Source organism: Schistocerca nitens, chromosome 1, assembly GCF_023898315.1.
Source record: "Schistocerca nitens isolate TAMUIC-IGC-003100 chromosome 1, iqSchNite1.1, whole genome shotgun sequence".
In the NCBI taxonomy this organism is placed as follows: Eukaryota; Metazoa; Arthropoda; class Insecta; order Orthoptera; family Acrididae; genus Schistocerca; species Schistocerca nitens.
Genome location: NC_064614.1, coordinates 1,177,648,699 through 1,177,670,965, shown reverse-complemented (window position 1 = coordinate 1,177,670,965; position 22,267 = coordinate 1,177,648,699). Strand labels below are relative to the sequence as shown.

At 42.0% G+C, this 22,267-nt stretch overlaps 1 protein-coding gene across 2 annotated transcripts in view; it reads left to right on the top strand.

Annotated features, from left to right (window-relative positions):
- LOC126239060 (chordin-like protein 1) overlaps positions 1 to 22,267 on the top strand; it is a 625,989-nt gene that overhangs the window by 593,424 nt on the left and 10,298 nt on the right. For both annotated transcript variants that reach the window (XM_049947831.1, XM_049947832.1), the window contains one exon: positions 36 to 132. In XM_049947831.1, the coding sequence (XP_049803788.1) occupies positions 36 to 132 (97 nt within the window). The remainder of the gene's footprint in view (positions 1 to 35; positions 133 to 22,267) is intronic.

Sequence of the window (22,267 nt, the reverse complement as noted above, 5' to 3'; positions counted from 1 at the left end):
GCGACTGTACATGATTATTGTTTCACTTTGTGCAGGTCCCCTCAGCTATAACCAGCAGTCATCGTCCATCACATTTAGTGATCCATCGGCACCCAGTGGACGCAAAGACAGAAACTGCATCTCCACTGGCAAGTAAGTACCTCTCCAGTTATTAACCTTAACGACAGAATATTTTCAGTGAATTATAGAAGACCTAAGGGTGGCTCATTTATAACTGCAGTAATCTCATGTTCTTAAAGAAGAACCGAATCAACAACTTTACGAAAAAGATATATGACCGAGTTACTAGGAACATGTTAATGAAAACCGCCAAAGAACTAGACTTAATTAATATAGGAAAAAATGAAGGATAGCTACTCGGGAGTATAGCTGAGAAGTGAAATCTCTTCAGAACTTGAGGTTAAAACATGAGTCGCATTAAGAGCTAGAATTTTGCTATTGACCTTTAACTGCAGCATTGAAAACTTCATTATAAAATGGATAAATTAATAGAATATAAGAATTTTGATGCAGTTATACAAACCTGAGGGAGAATTTTCCAACAAGAATGATTAGCATTTGCGGATGAACTGCATAGCAGATTGAGTGGTGAAGTCATTAAACAGATCTGCAGACCGATTTAAGAAAACTTTATCTACATAAAGGAGTCATTTATTATGATTAAAGATTATTATTAATCTTATGTGCTGTATTGAGCATGCAGTAAGTGTTTATCAAATCTGAGTCAAAGTTCAGAAAAAAATTGAAATTTGTGGTCAGTTCCCATGGTATCAAATGCTAAACTGTTCTGAAGAGCACCGACGTCCATCACTGCATTTAGTTAGCTGTCACTTGTGTTAAAGTCTTAATCAGGTTAAATTACACTTCAAAGAAATTCTAAGTCCACTAGCTGAGCGATAGATGAGGTGGGCGGTTGGCACTAATTGTACTATCCGGCAGGACGTGGCACCGGAAGTGGACCCGCTGCCTTTCCAAGTCGACTCTGCACTTCGCTCTCCGTCGGTCAAAGCAGCCCCTTAAATACACGGCGGGCGGGTGAATACTGTGCAAAGCTGTAATTCCGCTCGTCGGACCGACACGACGCAGCAAAATAGTGCGTCAATGGCGTCACCGTCTGTACGCCGGGCCGCGCCTGTAGCGCAGGCAACCCCGCAGACACTGTTGTACCGCGTGGAGCCTCTGTGCCCGTGGATGCACCATCATGACATTCTCGTCGCCTTCTACTTCGATGTTGCATTTACATTGTTTCGACTTGTGCAACTATAATGTACTAATGTTCCATAAGGAGCCCATATACATCGGGTTATTATGTATCACTACACTGTCCTGCGTTAGCATCACTTTAAAAATACTGTCAAAAGCAAAACTGGCTTGAAATGGTGCGGAGAACTGCTGCAAAAAATAGGTCAGATACTCGACCACCGCAGCAATCAATGGACGCACATGCAGTGTCAGCAGCTTAGTATCACCAAAAACATTTACTTTATAGCAAGTTTTGTCAAGAAATACACCGTACATGTTTTTCTCTTTTTATGTAGGTAGGTATATGTTCTGAAACTCATAAAAACCCTGGTAAATTATCAACCAAGTGATAAATGATTAATAGTATTACTGGCGTAAATAACATTTAAGTGATTTGTAGGCTTTGATGCCCTGTCGAAACGCATCCCTTATAAATTGATGTCGTAAGATTAAGAATCCTGAAACACCGTGATTTTTTGCGATATATAACTCAGTCACTTAAATGCAGTCTGCCAAAATAGCTCAAGACTATTGTTACTGAACAATAAAAAAAATAAAAAAACAGGATTAATGATGTCATTTCTTCCTACGTAGGTGGGTGTCAACAAAATATTTTCGCATTCTAAAGAGAAAGTTGGTGATTGAAATTTCGTAAATAGATCTCGCCGCAAAGAAAACCGCTCTTGTTTCAGTGACTGCCACCCCAACTCTCGTATCATACCAGTGACACTCTCACACCTATTGCGCGGTGACACGAAACGAGCTGCCCTTCTTTGCACTTTTTCGATGTCCTCCGTCAATCCTAGTTGGTAAGGATCCCATACTGCGCAACAATATTCCAGCAGAGGACGGACAAGTATAATGTAGGCTGTCTCTTTAGTGGGTTTCTCGCATCTTCTAAGTGTTCTGCCAACAAAGCGCAGTCTTTGTTTTGCCTTCCCCACAATATTATCTATGTGGTCTTTCCAATTTAAGTTGCTCGTAATTGTAATTCCCAGATATTTAGTCGAATTGGCGGCCCTTAGATTTGTGTTATTTATCGTATATCCAAAATTTATCGCATTTATTTTAGTACCCATATGGATGACCTCGCACTTTTCTTTGTTTAGTGCCAATTGCCACTTTTCGCACCATATAGAAATTCTCTCTAGATCATTTTGTAATTGGAATTGATCGTCTGATGATTTTACTAGACGGTAAATTACAGCGTCATCTGCAAACAATCTGACGGGGCTGCTCAGATTATCACCTAGATCATTTATGTAAATCAGGAACAGCAGAGGGCCTATGACACTACCTTGCGGAACGCCAGATATCACTTCTGTTCTACTCGATGATTTACCGTCTATCATTACGAACTGTGACATCTCTGAGAGTAAATCACGAATCCAGTCACACAACTGGGACGATACTCCATACGCACGCAATTTGATTAATAGTCGCTTGTGAGGAACAGTATCAAATTCCTTCTGGAAATCTAAGAATATGGAATCGATCTGGGATCCCTTGTTGACAGCACTCATTACTTCATGGGAATAAAGATCTAACTGTGTTGCACTAGAACGATATTTTCTGAATCCGTGTGGGTTATGTATCAAAAAGTCATTTTCTTCAACGTGACTCATAATGTTCGAGTACAGTATATGTTTCAAAATCGTAATGCAAAATTGAGGTCAGTGATATGGGTCTGTAGTTCAATGGTTCAAAAATGGCTCTGAGCACTATGGGACTTAACATCTGAGGTCATCAGTCCCCTAGAACTTAGAACTACTTAAACCTAACTAGCCTAAGGACATCACACACATCCATGTCCGAGGCAGGATTCGAACCTGCGACCGTAGCGGTCGGGCGGTTCCAGACTGTAGCGCCTAGAACCGCTCGGCCACTCCGGCCGGCTTGTGTAGTTCAATGGGCTACTCCTATTTCCTTTCTTGAATATTGGTGTGACTTGTGCTACTTTCCAGTCTTTAGGAACAGACCTTTCGTCTAGTGAGCAGTTGTATATGACTGCTGAGAAAGGCGCTATTGTGTGTGCATACTCTGAGAGGAACCTGATTGGTATACCATCTGGGTTTCGTGACTTAGGTGCACCTGTGGAGCTAACTGTTAAGGTTGGAAGGATGTTGAGCGGCCCGAAGGACTGACGACTTTGTCTCAGTGCTGCAGATGGATCACCAAAGTCATGAGCAAATCACTTCGTGAGACACAGTGGACTGGCGTTTACCCTAGGACTTTTATCCATAACCTGATGCTCCAGATCTTGACGTGACCAACTGTCTTCCCTTCCCAGGCAAATCCTGCTTCTTCCATCGCCAAGATTCGAACTGGTGACGTCAGGATCAAGTACCTCACCATTAGCGAGTGCTGCTCAAACCGACTGCAGATGCAGGTCTCTATTCACAACGATAATTACGATAGCCCTTAAGAAAATGAGAATGAAGAAGAAAGGAAGACTGGGGATTATTGGCCCGTCGTCGACGGGGTCATTAGAGACGAAACACGAGCTTCAGTTATGTTGGAGAAGCGTGGGGCAGGCAACCGGACATGGCATTTCCGAAGGAACCAGTCTGCTTTTTAGGGGAATGACCGAATGAAGATTTGAATAGGTTACACCCCGACACTCCAGATCATACCCTCACCTCCGATGAACACTCATCATCGAGGACAACGTACTGGGTTCTATTACTTAAGAAGTCTTCGAGCCACTCACATATTTGGGAACCAATCCCATATGCTCGTACCTTAGTTAGGAGTCTGCAGTGGGGCACCGAGTCAAACGCTTTCCGGAAGTCAAATGCTACTTACTGTACACTTTTGGCCACCTGAAGCTCCCGCAACTACCACTTTCATTTCTGATCAAGTCCTGCGTACTCCATAAATTTGGAGAAAGTCAGTAATGATAGTTATGTGTGTGCCCTATGAATAGTATTGCGGCCTCCCTCTATAATGTGGAACAATTCACTTTTACAACTATAGCTAATGAAAACATGGCAACATATTGACAGTTTACATGGTCTTTTTTTTTATTTTTTCATCCAGTCATTTATACTTACGTTCTCTGTGTCTCTCTCTTAAACACACACACACACACACACACACACACACACAGACAAACACACGCGCGCGCGCCCTGTTATACTATTACCTTTTTGGAAATTCTTCTGTGGAGTAAAAAGAGTTGTCAAGCAGGGTAGGATTTTATTACGTGTTAAATTCTTCGCATTTTTGGGAAAGTGATCAAAAGATATTCACACTGAGTTGACAAATCTCAGCCAGCCGCTGTGGCCGGGCGGTTCTAGGCGCTTCAGTCCGGAACCGCGCTGCTGCTACGGTCGTAGGTTCGAATCCTGCCTCGGGCATGGATGTGTATGATGTCCTTAGGTTAGTTAGGTTTACGTAGTTCTAAGTCTAGGGGACTGATGACCTCACATGTTAAGTCCCATAGTGCTTAGAGCCATTTTTGACAAAACTCATGGGATAGCAATATACATGTACGCAAATGGGGGTAGCGTCGCGTGCACAGGATATAAAAGAGCGGTGCACTGACGAAGCAGTCATTTGTGCTCAGGTGATTCAAGTGCTAACATTGCCGACGTGATTATGGGCGCACAATGGGAACTACCCCACTTTCAGCGCGGAATTGTAGTTGGAGATAAGCGCATGGGACATTTCGTTTCGAAAATCGTTACGGATTTCAATATTCCGACATCCATAGTGTCAAAAGTGTGCGTAGGATACCAAATTTAAGGCATTGCCTCTCTCCACGGACAACGCAGTGGTCGACGGCCTTCACTTAACGACCGAGAACCGGGACGTTTGAGTGGAGTTGTCAGCGCTAACAGACAAGCAACACTGTGTGAAATAACGGCAGAAATCAAAGTGGGGCGTGAGACAATCTCTTGGGACAGTGCGGCGAAATTTGGCGTTAATGGGCTGTGGCAGCAGACGACCGATGCTACTGCCTTTGCTAACAGCACGAAATCGCCGGCAGCGCTTCTCCAGGGCTCGTAACCGTACCGACTCGAGCCTGGAAAGCTATGTGGCCTGGTCAGATGACTGCAGATTTCAGTTGGTAAGAGCTGATGGTAGATTCGACTGTGGTACAGATCCCAAGAAGCCACGGATCAACGTTGTCAACAAGGCTCTGTGCAAGCTGCTGGTGGCTCCATAATGCTGTGAGCTGAGTTTCCATGGAATGGACTGGGTCCTCTCGTCCAACTAAACCGATCACTGACCTGAAATGTTTATGTTCGGTTACTTGGAGTGCATTCATATTCCCAAACAACTATGTCGTGTCGCCAGACCACCGTTGTCCACGATTAGTTCGAAGAACATTCTGGACAATTCGAGCGAGTGATTTGGGGACCCAGGTCGCACCACATGAATCCCATCGAAAATTTATGAGGCATATTCGAGAGGTCAGTTTGTGAACAAAGTCATGCACTGGCGACAATTTCGCAATTATGGACGGCTGTAGAGGCAGCATGGCTCAATATTTCTGCAGCGGACTCCCAACGATTTGTTGAGTCCATGACACGTAGAGATGCTACACTAAGCCGGCAACATGAGGTCTGACTCGATATTAGGAGGTGCCCCGTGACTATTGTCACGTCAGTGTATAGCTGACACCCTTCGGTGTCACACTAAGGCTGTGATGGATTGTGCAAACCGTTTGTTGCTGCTAGTACTGTATTTATGACTGGTACTCTTGTTTTCAAACTGTGGCTGATTGTTGACAACAAACTTCATAAGGGAGTAAATGCGCTGCGAGGCTGTTGTCAGCATGTCCAACTGTTTAATGGGCCGTGTACAAGAGGGACCAGACTGGAGGACACCACGAATTATCCTTGTTACACACCTATATGCAACAAAGACTTTTTTCACCACTGACGAACTACCGCAGAAGATGGTGCCATGAAACACCAGGGAATGAAAGCAGAAGAAATAAAGGTTTTGGCATTTTCATCACGAAAAGCTGATATTAACTATAACGCAAATGTTGCGAGTGTGGACATTTCAGAAGGTCTGTAACACTTGAGCTGTAGTTCAGGTTCTTATCAATATAAATACCTGAGAATTTATGTTAATCTGTTTCATTTATTGATTTACCCTCATGCCTTAATTATTTCCACTGCTGTAGTCAGGCATAGTACAGTACTGATTAATACATATAACGTTTTATCTAAATTCAATGACAGTCTATTTGCAGAGAACGAGTTATTATTTTTCAAGAAAATACTATTTAAACTGAAGTATCCACGCATTTTGGACAGAGTTTATGCGAACTTAATGCGCAGATACACTGTGTGCACCGAACTTGATGTCGTCGTATCGAACAGCTGTTGTAATCACATTAAATAGGAATGAAGTATTTGCATCTTTTCCGGACATGGTCCCCCCCTCTATAACCTCTAGAAGAGTGGAACATGAGTTGTGAGACACCCTTTGTAGAGCTGCGACAACAATGAGCCACAACCATAGAGATGTATACAAAATCGCGTTATACGATTGCTCGAGGTAGTCGTGCGAAGACTCCATGCTGCAGCTGTCAGGTATCTTCTTTTGCCGACTCCACTAAATCCATGGTCCTGCTGGAGGTGGTGTCCCTTTGTTTTCCTCTAACCTTTGATTTGACTTACCCAGCCATTTATAGAGGGCGCTACAGTCTAACGTGGACCCCGAACCTAGCTAAAACTTGGCCTTTCTTATGCACAGATATCGTTACCAGAGATGAAAGACGCAATAAGCTGCAGAAACAAATCCTAGGATCTACTTTTGCTTGAACCATAGACTTTTTTGATTCTAGGTTAACCCTTAGAGTCCCAACAACATGAAAAAATATAATTTTAAAATTTTTCACAAAAGCAAACTTCAGTATCATAGTAAGCAACAAGTACAAGAGGAAATTGGTAAAAAGTAAGCATTTAATTGTTTTAACCAAGTGACTTCACTCTGTAATATAATTTTAAAGCTTTTTGCAAAATGAACCTTTATTATCATAGTAAGCAACGAATACAAAAAGACATTGAGAAAAACTAAACAATCAGTTGTTTAAGGAGGAAACATTAAGACATACAGTTCTCAACCACTCATTATTTCATGTGATATACGTGAAAGTAAATTCGCATTTTTCTTAGACACAGTCCCACATCTTGAAACGTCCGTGAATGCATCATGCCTAAAACAAACTATAGTCCTAAATAACAAGCAAAAATGAGTCTAACATTTAATAAATTTAATATCATAACTACATACCGCCCCATTGTTCTCATTTCGAAATCACACATAAAAGCGGTAGCTCAAACTCAAGTTTACGTTACAATAAATTTAGATACGTACACTTAATTGGACTATCAATGCTCTAAAAAAGGTAGCCATGTCACCATCTCCTACAATCACTTAGCCAACCTCAGCGCTGAATGTTGCTTTGAGCGCTGATACTACTACAATATCCTACATTCGTACTCGTAGAAGTACGTCAGTGTACCACTAGATGTCTCTGCCATGATTCAGCGTTAGCTGATTTCTTTCTAAAGGCACTGGCACTTCAAAAGCAAATTAAAAAACTGTGGTTTCAGGCAGAATACGACCATTAATAAAACCAGCAAACTGCAGGTACGGATGCCCGACTGGGAATGGAGGGATGAAGGTCCAGTGAACTTGTGTCTGGGAATGAATCGTTGCCACGGTAGATGGCGCTGACGAATGGAAGTGGGCTCAGCTTGTAAAGCACGGATCTCGTCAACCGGCCACCAGCAAAATAGGATCGGGACAAGAAGTTCCCAGTTCAAAGGGGATTCCCACTTCTTCTTTTGCCTTACAACCAAGAGAAACATCAAACAAAACTTGCTTATATAAGGGGATAAGAAATTTTTAAATTTGTTTCTAGGCTAACACTGCCCCAGTCAAAAATATGTAAGCTTTGTGTTTCTCTCTATGTGTAGCTGTTGTGGAAAAGTGAAAAGTCAATGGTTTTTTCGGCATTTAATGAAGTGAACCTGTTCCATTGTCGATGCTTTCCCACTTTGCGAGATGGCTTAATGGTAAGACACCGGTCTCGTATTCCAGAGGACGGCTGTTCAAATCCCCGTCAGGCCATCGAATTTAGACTCCCTGTGATTTTGCTAAATTTGGTTACGCAAATGCCAGGATGACTCCTTTAAAAGGGGACAGCCGATTCCCTTCCCCAATCTGAGCCTTTACTCCGTCCCTGTCAACCGTATTGTTTACGGGATGTTAAAACATAGTCTTTCTTCCTTTCCGTTTCGTTTAGTCTGTCTTTTTACTCTTCTGTATATCAACTCCCAGCTACAAATCTATTTCATAAATCACTCTACTTTCAGAGTGGTATTAGCACTGCAGCTTTTGAGTCAACTGGTGCAGAAAAGAGAAAAATCAGAGAGGAAAGTGTTTCTGGACGAGTATCAACGTCACTTTTTCCTCATGGCGAAAGTTTGTTTTGGCAAATGTTTAGACGCTCCGCTGTATGTATACCGTGTCTGACGTAGTACCTGTAGCTGGCAGCAGTAATCTAATACTGCTGAAAAGTGTAGGTCAGGCAAACATCGTCCTAGAACTAGGGAGGGATACACGGGCAAATAAACTCGAGAGAGTCTGCTGGAAAATTTCTTCTTCGAACGTGTTTCCGATTGGCACGGCAACTGCAAGCACTAACTTTGTGAGGAAATAGCGCACGTGAAACGAATTAGGACCGACCGTTTTAAAATGTTTCTAAAAACGTACCAGAGCTGCCACCACATCTTTTCACGAACCATCATCGAAATTCAAACAGGGAGATAAAGCAACATTTCTCTGTTTGCGGTCGCATATTTGGTTAACAGAGGAGTAACGATATAAACTAGAGTTGCGTCGGAAGGGACGCGCGACTCGTATTACTTTCGTAGTAAGAGGGGTAGAGCAAACAAAACCCAATTTCTTATAAAATGAAACTCGAAACTATTGAAACTTTGTGGTTACAAATCAACAAACCAGGATCGTAACTACGATGGGGTAAGTGGAGCACTGATGCCCGGAAAAAAGAAACGAAAGAAAAACTCGGAAAAAGTTGTTAAACTGATCAATAAAGCTGGTTTTCGAAACCATTCTGACGCAAAGAAATGCGAATTATTTAGTGATTTGTAGCTAGCAGACGACACTGAGTTCAGTGCATCTGTGTAATCGTAAACGACAGTAGAGCTAGAAAAAGAGGAGTTAGAGATGCAGGAATGTTATGTGTTAAATTATTTATATTTTTTGATACTTTCCATCAAGACATTCTTTCCTCACAGTATGAAAAGCTGGAGTTGGTCGGCCACGGCGCTGAGAGTCATAGAGAGAAAGATTAATACGTATTGTGTCAGATCGAGGGATACACCGTAGCGTGAGAGGTCATGTACAAATGACACTTACTGCTATACACATTAAAAAAAATGTTTTGCATCACCCCGGTTCCCAGAACTCCTGAAGAGAAACGTTGACTGTGGACATTGTGTCACAGACACAGTCCCTTTGACTGTTCAGAGGTGTCACTAAACCCGCCCAAAGATGTAAAGAACCATGCATGAGCAGGGCCTATTAGACGGAGGGGGTCCGACAGCTGATCAGTTCCAATCATTCCACCAGGAATGTTGTCTGTAGTTCAACCATACGTAGACTGTCAATACGGCGGTTCGATCGCGTCCGGGTTGTTACTCTGTGCCAGGAAGGGCTCTCAACAAGGGAAGTATCCAGGCGTCTCGGAGTGAACCATAGCGATGTTGTTCGGACATGGAGGAGATACAGAGAGACAGGAACCGTCGATGACATGCCTCGCTCAGGCCGCTCAGGGGCTACTTTTGTAGTGGATGACCGCTACCTAAGAAAATGTCTCGGAGGAACCCTGACAGCAACGCCACCATGTTGAACAATGCTTTTCGTGCAGCCACAGGATGTCGTGTTAAGACTCAAACTGTGTGCAATAGGCTGCATGATGCGCAACTTCACTCCCGACGTCCATGGCGAAGTCCAACTTTGCAACCACGACACCATGCAGTGTGGTACAGATGAACCCAACAACATCCCGAATGGTCCGCTTAGGATTGGCATCACGTTATCTTCACCGATGAGTGTCGCATATGCCTTCAAGCCCACAATCGTGGGAGACGTGGAGGCAACCCGGTCAGTTTGAACGCCTTAGACACACTGTCCAGCGAATGCAGCAACGTGGAGGTTCCCTGACGTTTTAGAGTGGCGTTATGTGGGGCCGATGTGCGCCGGTGGTGGTCATGGAAGGAGCCGTAGCGGCTGTACGATAAGTGAATGCCATCCTCCGACCGATAGTGCAACCGTATCGGCAGCATATAGGCGAGGCATTCGTCTTCATGGACGACAATTCGTGCCCCCATCGTGCACATCTTGTGAACCTTCAGGATAACTCGCTCGACTAGAGTGGCCAGCATGTTCTCCAGACATGAACCCTATCGAACATGCCTGGGATAGATTGAAAAAGGCTGTTTATGGACGACGTGATCCACCAACCACTCTGAGGGATCCACGCCGAATCGCCGTTGAGGAGTGGGACAATCGGGACCAGCAGTGCCTTGTTAGTATGCCACGACGAATACAGGAATGCATCAGTGCAAGAGGGCGTGCCACTGGGTATTAGAGGTACCAGTGTGTACAGCAGTCTGGACCATCACTGTATAGTGGTACAACATGCAGTGCGTGGTTTTCATGAGCAATAAAAGAGCGGAAATGATGTTTATGTTGATCTCTGTTCTAATTTTCTGTATAGGTTCCGGAACTCTCGGAACCGAGGTGATGCAAAACATTTATAATGTGTGTATAAATTATTTAACACTGAAATGAAGCACAACATTGATTAGTGACGGCTCCAGTGTTAGGTCTTTTGTGCGCAAGTATCATTTGATCATCAGAATTGGCAGTGAGAAAAATCTTCATATTAGCAGCTCGTATTCCAGCAGTCTCTAGCTCAAATGGTTCAAATGGCTCTGAGCACTATGGGACTTAACAACTGAGGTCATCAGTCCCTTAGAACTTAGAACTACTTAAACCTAACTAACCTAAGGACATCACACACATCCATGCCCGAGGCAGGATTCGAACCTGCGACCGTAGCGGTCGCGCGGTTCCAGACTGAAGCGCCTAGAACCGCTCGGCCACATCGGCCGGCCACTATTTTATTAATTTTGTTTTGAAGTACTAGTGCCTTCAGCGTGAAACCACCTATCCTGTTGCAGGACTGAGCATCTGATGGTACACTGACGTACTTCTAGAAATTTCGTTATTGTAGCAGTCAGTTATAGCGTTCAAAGCGACAGTTGGTGCGGAGATTGTGCTACGTGATTGCAGGATATTATGACATGCGGTCTTTTTTTATATTAGCCATATAGAGGAGATCATTGACAATTAAAGTAAGTATATCTAAAGTTATTGTAACGTAAATTTGAGTTTGTACTACTGCTTTTATGAGTGGCTTCGAAATGAAACCACTAGGGCAGTATGTACACGGTCGAGTCACATCAATGTGACCATCGCCGATGTTTGATGTCAACATGCAGCAACCACTCACAGAGAGAGTATATAAAATGTGTCGGGAGGATGCGGAAAACAGTGCAGTCATTGTCGTAATGCGGAAACGGAGATATTTATCTGACGTTCGAAAGGGCATGAGCGTTGGCTTTCAAGCCAAGTGCGGAAGTATTTCTAACGGCTAGGTTTGTAAACTGTTCCCGTGCCGCTGCGGCTAAAGTATACCGTGCATGGCAAAATGGCGCAATCCAAAACTGGCATTGAGGCAAATGTAGTGCACCGTGATGACAAGGGTGAATGACGACTGCCCAGATAAACCAAGGGGCTACCAAGAGTGTCTCCTCATTGACCTTTCAGCGAACGTTGCTGCGTATGGGCCTCCGTAGTAGTTGCGTGGTTCATGCACCCATGCTGGCTGAGTTTATCGGCGACGAAGACTCGAATTTGCAGGCCAGTACCGCACGGGACGTCCACTGAGGGGCAACAGGTAGCTTTTCCAGATGAATCACGTTTTATGCTCCATCGGACTGATGGAGTTTGGCGTATACAGCGTGAAACATCTGAAAACAAGTGGAGGAGGGGGCGTTACGGTCTGGGGGGATGTTTTCGCAGCATTCTTTGGGTGATCTCGTCATACCGGAAGCGACAATAGATCAACATAAGTACGCAACTATCGTTGGGATCCTTTCTATCCCTACATGCTGTTTGTTTTTCCTCGGTATGATGGCATCTACCAGCAAGACAATGCAACGTGTGGCACGGCTCGCAGCGTGCGTGCTTGGTTTGAAGAGCCCCAAAACGAGTTTATCGTACTCCCCTGGCCACCACACTCCCAAGATTTAAACGCAATCGAGTATCTGTGGGACCTCCTCGACCGGGCTGTTCACGCCACGTATCCTCAAGAGAAATGGCTCTGAGCACTATGGGACTCAACTGCTGAGGTCATTAGTCCCCTAGAACTTAGAACTAGTTAAACCTAACTAACCTAAGGACATCACAAACATCCATGCCCGAGGCAGGATTCGAACCTGCGACCGTAGCGGTCTTGCGGTTCCAGACTGCAGCGCCTTTAACCGCACGGCCACTTCGGCCGGCTCCTCAAGAGAGAAACCCAACGTAGCTCGCCACGGCACTCCACATCCTTGTCGGTGCCTTCCAAAGCCTCACTTATTCTCTTCCCGCACGTGTCGTGGCGTTCCGCACAGTAAAAAGGTGGTTATTCTGGCTTTTCACAGGTGGTCACATTAATGTGATTGGACCTTGTAGGTTTCATATAAAATTTATTGATTTCTAGGCCCATTTTTGCTCGTTATTTGGACTGTTTTCCAAAGTGAAGTTACCTTACAATAAACGATTGTTTACGTTTCGCTAATTTCTTCTTGTATTCGTTGGTTACCATGGTAAAAAAGGGTAATGCTGTGATAAATTTTAAAATTATATTCCAAAGTGAAACCATCTGCTTAAAATAATTGAGTGTTTACTTTTTGCCAATTTCTTCTTGGCTTGCTATGATAATACAGGTTACTTTTGTGAAAAATTGTAAAATTTTAACGTACACTGAAGCAGCAGTTTCATATCGTCATTTATTCCGTGTATAAGACACCGCTGATTTAAAAGGCAAATTATTTTCATGAGGAAAATGCATCCAAAGCTTAGAAATTCGGCCATAATAAGTTAGATATTCTTGTAAAAGTGTATTATTTTTGACAGTATGTGCTTGGAAAACGTGTACTTCAAAAATACAATGGAAAGGTAAGAAGATTGGTGTATTATGTCCCATCAACATCGAGCACAAACTCCGATTAGAGAAGGATGGAAATTGGCTGTGCTCTTTCAGAGGAACCATGTCGGTGTTTGCCTTAAGCAAATTAGGGAAATCACGGAATAGCTAAATCTAGAGGACCGGGCAGGAATTTGAACAGGTGCCCTCCCGAATGCGCCCACAGGAAGTTGATTTCGCACCTTCGTTTTGGTTGCTGCGGATTGGTAGAACCCAGATGATTGTTGATGGCTTACTTTCTGACTGGTGTCGTTGCTGTGCTGTGCTCTTTTACTAAATTTCACTTTTTTTCATGTTTCTCGCCAGTTGCAGCTCAAGCATGCAAAGCAGGAGCCTGAGCCTCTGCTCAAACCCTTCTGTTGTTGAGATCTGCGGCACATCTCGATATGTTGTTTACTGTAAGAGGATACACGGAACAGAATCGCTGATAATTAAGGAAACCACCCATCGACAACAACAGGTGCTTAACAATACTGGGAGGACCGGTGCAATGCCCCCAAAGATAAGGTGTCCCAACAAAGACAAAAATAGGAAATGGCTCTAAGCACTATGGGACTTAACATCTGAGGTCTTCAGTCCCCTAGAAGTACTTAAACCAAACTAACTTATGGACATCACACACATCCATGCCCGAGGCAGGATTCGAACCTGCGACCGTAGTAGCAGCGCGGTTCCAGACTGAAGCGCCTAGAACCGCTCGGCCACAGAGGCCGGCTAAAAAAATAGGAAAACGAATTAAAAATTACAAGGGTGTGCTGAAAAATAATGGCTCCGAATTTTTATGTAAAAATTCACAATGATTTTTAAATAATGCGAACTTTATTAACATTCTGCATCTTTATTCTTTATGGATACGTATTTGCAGTCCTCTGCCACTACATGCCTACCAAGTGTAGCAGGCAACATGGCGGTGCGTGTGATGTAACTATGCCGGTGTGAAACAGTGTGCTGAAAATAATATCAAATAAGACTTATATCCTATCAGACATGTGTTGTATCCACTACGAAGACGAATTTCTGCATGTTCATATACATCAAGGAGCAGTTGTCAGCTGCACAGCAGGAACTGAATGCCGTACCACAAAAACTCTTTACCAACCTTTTAGCCTACATGGGAGCATGTTTGAAGGGCATTAATTGCCATGCATGGTGACCACATACTCCATTAAGAACCATGTCCCACCTTTTTTTAATGTCCGTGGGCCCGTCATGAATCGCTCTGAATTCAGTGGAGTTGTTGTCTTTGAATAAAACTGTCACATCTGTCCACCTCATTTGATATGTCTCTAGTTATCTTCTGTACTATACTATAGCAGTTCTTTCTATGTACGTCCAGACTTAATGTATTACTTGAGCAAAACATCAAATCTCCGACGTTGCTCCGGCCGGAAAAAGATCCTGTAAGAACAGGACCGATGACGACTGAAGAGAATCGTTCACCACGACAGAAATGCAACCCTTCCACAAATTGCTGCAGATTTCAATGTTGGGCCTGTTCTGGCGTAACATCAAGCGCCGGCACGCTGACCTAGAACAATACAGTAGAGAGGGCTGCGAGACGACGCCAGCCAATTGTACACTGACTAGAACACCACGACAGGAGTGGCTCCTATATGTAGAGAATATAAGCGCCACTCCGCATAGCCGTGGCTGCACTGGGAACCATGATATAAACGCATTAGCTGTGACTTGTGAACAGTATCATTTTCTTGCATGGAAATTGTATATATCGAAGGACAGTGATTATTTGCCATTTGCTTGGGACCCATCTTTGTAAATACGCAAAGTTAAGTATTATCAATTTAATTGACTGTAATAAACTCCATTAATAAGATTTGCTTAAATGTTGTCTGGCTAACCAAAAAAACAGCTTCCTAGGCACCCTATTTTAGACGAGTGATCAGGACATGACAGAGCCATCAACAAGTGTCAGCATGCGAACCACTCAACAAAACATCATCGGTATGGGCTTTCAGAACTGAAGGCCCACTCGTGTGCCCTTGATGACTGCGTGACACAAAGCTTTACACATCACTTGGACCCGTCAACACCGACATTGGACTGTTGATGACTTGAAACAAGTTGCCTAGTCAGACGAGTCTCATTTCAAATTGTATCGAGTGGATGGACGTGTACACTTATGGAGACAACCTCATGAATCCATGTACCCTGCATGTCAGCAGGGGGCTGTTCAAGCTAGTGTAGGTTGTGTGATGGTGTGGGGCACGTGCATCTGGAGTGATATGGGACCCCTGATACGTCTAGATACGACTCTAACATGTGACACATACATAAGCATCCTGTCTTAGCACTTGCATCCATTCATGTCCATTGTGGATTCCGATGGACTTGGGCAATTCCAGCAGGACCAATTCGACGCCCACACGTCCACAATTGCTACAGAATGGCTCCAGGAACACTCTTCCGAGTTTAAACTCTTCCACTGGCCAGCAGACTCCCCAGACAGGAACATTATTGAGCGTATCTAGGATGCCTTGCAACGTGCTGTTCAGAAGAGATCTCTATCCCGTCGTAGTCTTACAGATTTATGGACAGCTCTGCAGGATTCGTGGTCTCGGTTCCCTCCAGCACTACCGCACTTCAGACATTATTCAAGTCCGTGCCACATCGTGTTGCAGCACTTCTGCTTGCTCACAGGGGCCATGCATGATATTGGGCAGGTGTACCAATTTCGATGTCTCTTCAATGTATAATCTAGGCTTTACTGAAGTAATAATTACAATAACTGGTGAGATTCAAGGTCCACTGAGCCATAGCCCTTAATTTTCACCACAGAATTATTCAACATGGTGGTATTATCATGACAGCATTATCTGAGTCCTCTTGTGACGGAAATGAGTCATCATAAAAAAACATATCTTAAGCTGCTAAGTGCTTGTGTGCACTCTTCCAGATAACTGCGGCATTTGCAAGGATTCCACACAAGTATCATCTGGCCACACAGACTGGCAGACAGAAACAAAATACAACATCCCTAAGGATGCTGCTGTTATCCTTTCATGTATGGCCAAACTTGTTTCTTTATATTGACAAACAACTGCAAGTAGGTACTGTGAAGGCTAATCTCCTATGGTTGACATTCAACAGCTGTTAAAATCCTACACATGACAAATCATTGCACAATGAGCAATATTGGAAGAATATTGTGCTGTTATGCTAGAGCATTACAACATGCATTAAAGCATACCAGCACCATTTTAAAAAGTGTGAGACCACATATCTCACGCCTAGCAACTTTACTTGTACACTTTTCAGGGAATCATAGTATTAGACTAACAAAGAACTCATGAATAACCTTTATTTTAGAATTAGTAATAGTGATACACTGTCAGTATACATTAAAACTCATTATTTTCGCCATAGTCATGGGATAATAATGTCTGTGTAAAAGCAATTTGTGTCATGCATCTGTCACAGTGTGCTGGACATCCATTTTATTTAAAATTATTTACATTTCAAATGTGCCACCGAGATGGAAACTTCTAGATTCCAGACTGAGCCTAGTGGGAGAATGGAACAATATACCACTATAACTTAAGCACACTATTTGCAGCAGCCCAGTCTGACATGCAACTGGTTTCCATCTCTTTGGATCGAGAAGAAGCACTTGATTGGTGGTTGGTGTCTCAGAACCACAAACAAAATGTCTTTTAGTGAGTAGTGAATTAATTATGGCAGTGAATTCACATTTTGGAGGAGTCACATCCAGATATTCATACAGACAACTTAATTTGTTTACCACGGTTGTCCTAATTCACTTTAGACAAGTGCTGGGATATAGTTGGCAACAATGAATAGAAGACAGGCATCCAGTTATTCATACGATTTTTTTCTATAACGGATTAAAGGAACCAAATTGTAAACAGTGAATTTCTGATCAAATATTATGTTTCAAACCAATGGGAAGTAATCTCTATCTCACAAATACCTGGATTGAATATATTGTTTCCCAATATAGGACTCCTGACAAGAGAAGAAAATGTGCGTCCTCAGTGAGAAGAAACTGGTCACACAATTTTGTACAATGACCAGATATGACATCTGACTACCTATCCTCTTGACTGTCTGCAGCGAAATGGCGTGTGGAGCATTGCATCTCAGGTCGAGGCCTCTTGGACTCTAAAGCTTCCAAACACTGGATCATTTTGTGCCATGACAATGTACAAGACCACATCTCTCGGCAACTACAACTGTTAAATTTTTGCAAACAACAGGTGCAGTTGTTGTTTCATCCCACCAGTTCAGTTTACCTGCCAGCATGAGACTTCTTCATGCTCTCAAAAACCTAAGAAAGATCTAGAGGAGCACTTCCATTAGAATGAAAAGACTGCTGTATCTAACAATAGTTAGTTAGAAGATCTTAGCCAAGGCTTGTTATCTAACTTCTATTGCAGGTATCTCCAAAGACTGAATAGGGTGGCTAAGTGTTCACGTGGAATGGTGCTGTGTCCAAAATAGACAAAAAGTGGCTTATTCATTATAATTGACTGCTTTACAATTTTCAACATGGCCCTCATATGTTTGAGAGTTATGAATAGGCCAAATGAAGAGTTTTCTAGAGCATCTGCTATCTTATTCCAGGGTTTGCTTGGATGAATGTGGAAAGTATCTCAAAACCAACCACATCTGGCTGGTAGAATCAGCTTTTAACAGCCTATTATGATGTAGCCAGATCAACTGTAAGAACTGTAGAGAGGAAGATGAATGGTTGATTTCAGTTTCTTGGGAAAATTTTAGGAAGCATTTGTGTGAATCATTTGTAAGAGAGACCACATTTAGAGCACTAGTGCCACACATTCTTGAGTACTGCTCGAGTGTTTTGGATCCATTCTAGGTCGGATTAAAGAAAGACTATGAAGCAATTTAGAGGTGGGCTGCTAGATTTGTTACCGATAGGTTTTATCAGCATGCAAGTATTTCGGAGATGCTTAGGGAACCCAAACAGGAATTCCTGGAGGGATGGCCATATTCTTTCCAAGGAACACTATTGAGAAAATTTAGGGAACCAGCATTTAAGTTGACTGTAGAATGATCCTACTGCTGCCAACTAACATTTCACGTAAGGACTATGAACATAAGGTGCGAGAAATTAGGTTTCTTATGGAGGCTTACAGACAATCGTTTTTCTGCCACTCTGATTGCGAGTGGATTAGGAAGAGAAATGACTAGTAGTGGTATAAGGTACCCTTCATCAAGCACAGTATGGTGCCTTGTGGAGTATGTATGCAGATGTAGATGTACTACAGGTTTCATAGCTGTATGACTCCATTTGGTGCTCTGTTACACCCCACAGAGTTTTAGATCCTAATGCCTGGAGAGGTCAACTTTGTGATCTTTAAATTTCACTCTTTATTTCCTTACCTCTTTGCAGAAAATGGTATTATCTTCTTTTGGCTAATATATTTAGCTCCCAAGATTGTGTATAAATGCACACACATACAGTGTAGCATGGGTGCATTTTTCAGAGACCACTACAATATTGAGGTACAAAAAAAGTCAATCACTGGATAAAAAGTGTTTCTTTACGTTCATTTATGGGCTCCGTCAGCCATTCGCTGAAGTGATTCTCTATTGCTTTAATTTATTTGGTGGGTAATTTACACTCAATAGCTCATAATTCACACATATTGAAAATTGCGTAAACAGTTTGTTGGATGATCCTTCAGTGCTAGTGATTTCTGACAGCAGTTATATATGTCGCCCTGATGAAATGCTATGCTCATATTTCCATTTTACGATGGCGTTCAGAAAAGTAATACCTCTGAATTTTTTCTTTGAAAACTATTAAACCTTTTTAAATAAAACAACCTTTGTCAACACTCTACATCTCTATTCTTCATCCCTACATACCTGGCGACGAACACATTTCTCACAACGAGAGACCAGTTTGTCAATACCATCACTGTAAAATGACTGACTTTATTTGTGGAGCCACAACCTCACCTCTGCCTTCCACTGTTTCATCAGTGTCAAAGTGAAATCCTCGAAGGTTTGGAAACAGATGAATAAAAGTGTCATTTCTGTTTGTCTCATTGTTTATTTCTTTCAGTTACCTTTGGTACTGAATTGTAATGGTTGGTTGTATGTATGGTCCAAGTTTCATCGAGCTATGTTACTTGGCTGCCACACATTACTCAATAGTTACTTTTGTCCTTAAGTTCTGCACGCCAGTGTATAATTTTGCAGCCAGCCAGGATCTACTTAATGTGTTGTCATACCCACCACACATTAGAAACATGCTGTTAGAAGATGCATTTCCATGAAACCAATAGCTTGTTTGTAGAGGGTGATGATGGCAACTTGTACTCATTTAATTGGTGATGTACCAGGAAAATGTGAAGTTCGAAAAAACAGTACATCTCTTAAATTGTTTTAGAAACGTGGGGCCAAGTTTTTTCCTGTTCATATATTGTGCCAAGACCACTCTGTAAGCAGGCACTACCTTCATCGGAACAAGATCCGTGACATCCCATCAACTAGTGAGAGACACAACAATGCATATGAGGCAGAATGGCAAAAGCCACCGAAGGATACAGTCAGTGATGTCACTGTAAACTTAACATTATATTTCTAGATGCATTTGCATAATTCATCTCACGCTTCTGGTACATATATGTGATCATTGTGTTTCAATAAACTGAAGACTAAAACCACTGTTACCCAAAAATATTCCACTATTCCACTTACATCCTACTGAATGATCTAACAGTGGAAAATCCAGGACAGAATAATGACAGTATTATGAAAAGGATAGATTGCTACTCATCTCATAGTAGCTTCAGTGGCCAGGGACAGTGATCATGTGTGCCTGAGTTATGTTTGTGTGAATGTGTGTGTTGTTGGTGGCCAGAGTCAGGAGTTATGTGTGTTTGAGTTATGTTGGCATGAATGTGTGTGTTGTCTACTGTAGAAGAATGCCTTTGGCCAAAAGTCCACATGTTTAGTAGTCTTTTTGTTGTGTCCATCTGCAACTCAACATCTCCTCTGTATGGTGTGTAGCAGTCTATCCTTTTCACAATACTGTTCAGGTACTATTGCCCCATTCATTTTGGAATTCTTACCCTCACTCCTTAATCATTTTTTTTTTTACTGAGATGTCATCTGAACTGTGATGTGCACAATTGGAATGCAAGACACAAAAATAACTTTAATGAGGACTTTGTCTTCTTGTTTAGGGTTCTGAATGATGTGATATACTATAGTCCAAAGCTATTCAACAAGCTTCCATATAACATAAGTTAAGAAACTGGGAAACTAAATATGTTGAAAAGGAAATTAGTAACTCTTTCTACAAAGTGTATTTATATTTAACACAAATATTCCATTAATATTTAGATGCAAGGCTTGAAAAATTATATTAGATATATGGCAAGTAGGAATGTTTGTTATAAATCAGCATGACAAGTAGTAATGAAGTTTAAATGGGGCTCGGTATTTACATATCAAGTAAATATTGAGCTAACAATATGAGATTTTCTGTTACTGAGGAGGGAGCAAGTTTTATTCAAAGTAACACCTTTTCTGTCTAATTTACTTGATTAAAGACAGCTGGCATAAGCATGAATACATAATATTAAGCAATACAGCAATTGTTTATTGTTAATACAGTGTGCATATTAAGCTTTTGTGATTTGCTTGCCTTTTGTTAATGTACACCTTGACTTGGTCCATAGAAATGAATATTCACCTTCTTGATACAATATGCAAAATGTGATACATGAATGAATTTCAGATGTGAGCTTGGAATTTTGGGATGTCCAAACTGTCAGCTAACTAATGGTTCCACACCTGTTTAACTATAATTTTATTATTCCATGTAATATGCCACAAGAATAAACTATTCAGTCACACACCAACAGTCTTAGTGCTTTCAAAGCTTGTCAGTTGTTTATTTTGCACTTTCTCTGTATTGTGACACAAGTGCCTTTGCAATAGACAAGTTGACATTAACTGCTCATCATTTTCTGTTTCTATTCAAGCTAAGGCACTTAACAGTTCACAGCTGTTCAGTTGCATGAATAGTGGTAATATTAAGAGACTCCTAGAGTGTGCAGTGTCCCTTGCCTAACAAGAAAAATTCATGGCTCAAACCCCCCTTCCTCCAAGTCTTAAAATATTCACAAAAGACTTGATTTGCTGTACAAAGCCTTCACCAGACAGTGTGTGTAGAAAGTCCAAAGCACTAGACTAATATATTATTGTTTCCTTCCTTTGATATTCACAAAGGAAACACAATAATGTTTTCTTTCTCATTATTCATAAACACTTACTCTGTGCAAGCATGAACATTTGCACTGAAAACCAATTCTGCACTTAAATAACAATCTTGGGAAAATATGGTACATTCTCAGCAAAGAGAATTGTTTACAAAATGTAATTAATCAAGAACCATCACAGTAGAGGGAAACTACTATTATAACAGCATTTGAATTATTTGCTAGCAAATTATAGCAATTAATGCTTATATACCCATTTACAATATAAGGAATAAGATAGTTTGGTACTCACCATAAAGATAACAGGTTGAGTTGCAGACAGGCACAATGAAAAGACTGTTGCACATTTAGCTTTCAGCCAAAGCCTTCTTCAGAAAAGGGAACATACACACATTGATTCACACAAGCACACCTCACACACACGACCGCAGCTCGAACTGGAATATACTTATTTTATTAACTACGTGCTATTTCCAGG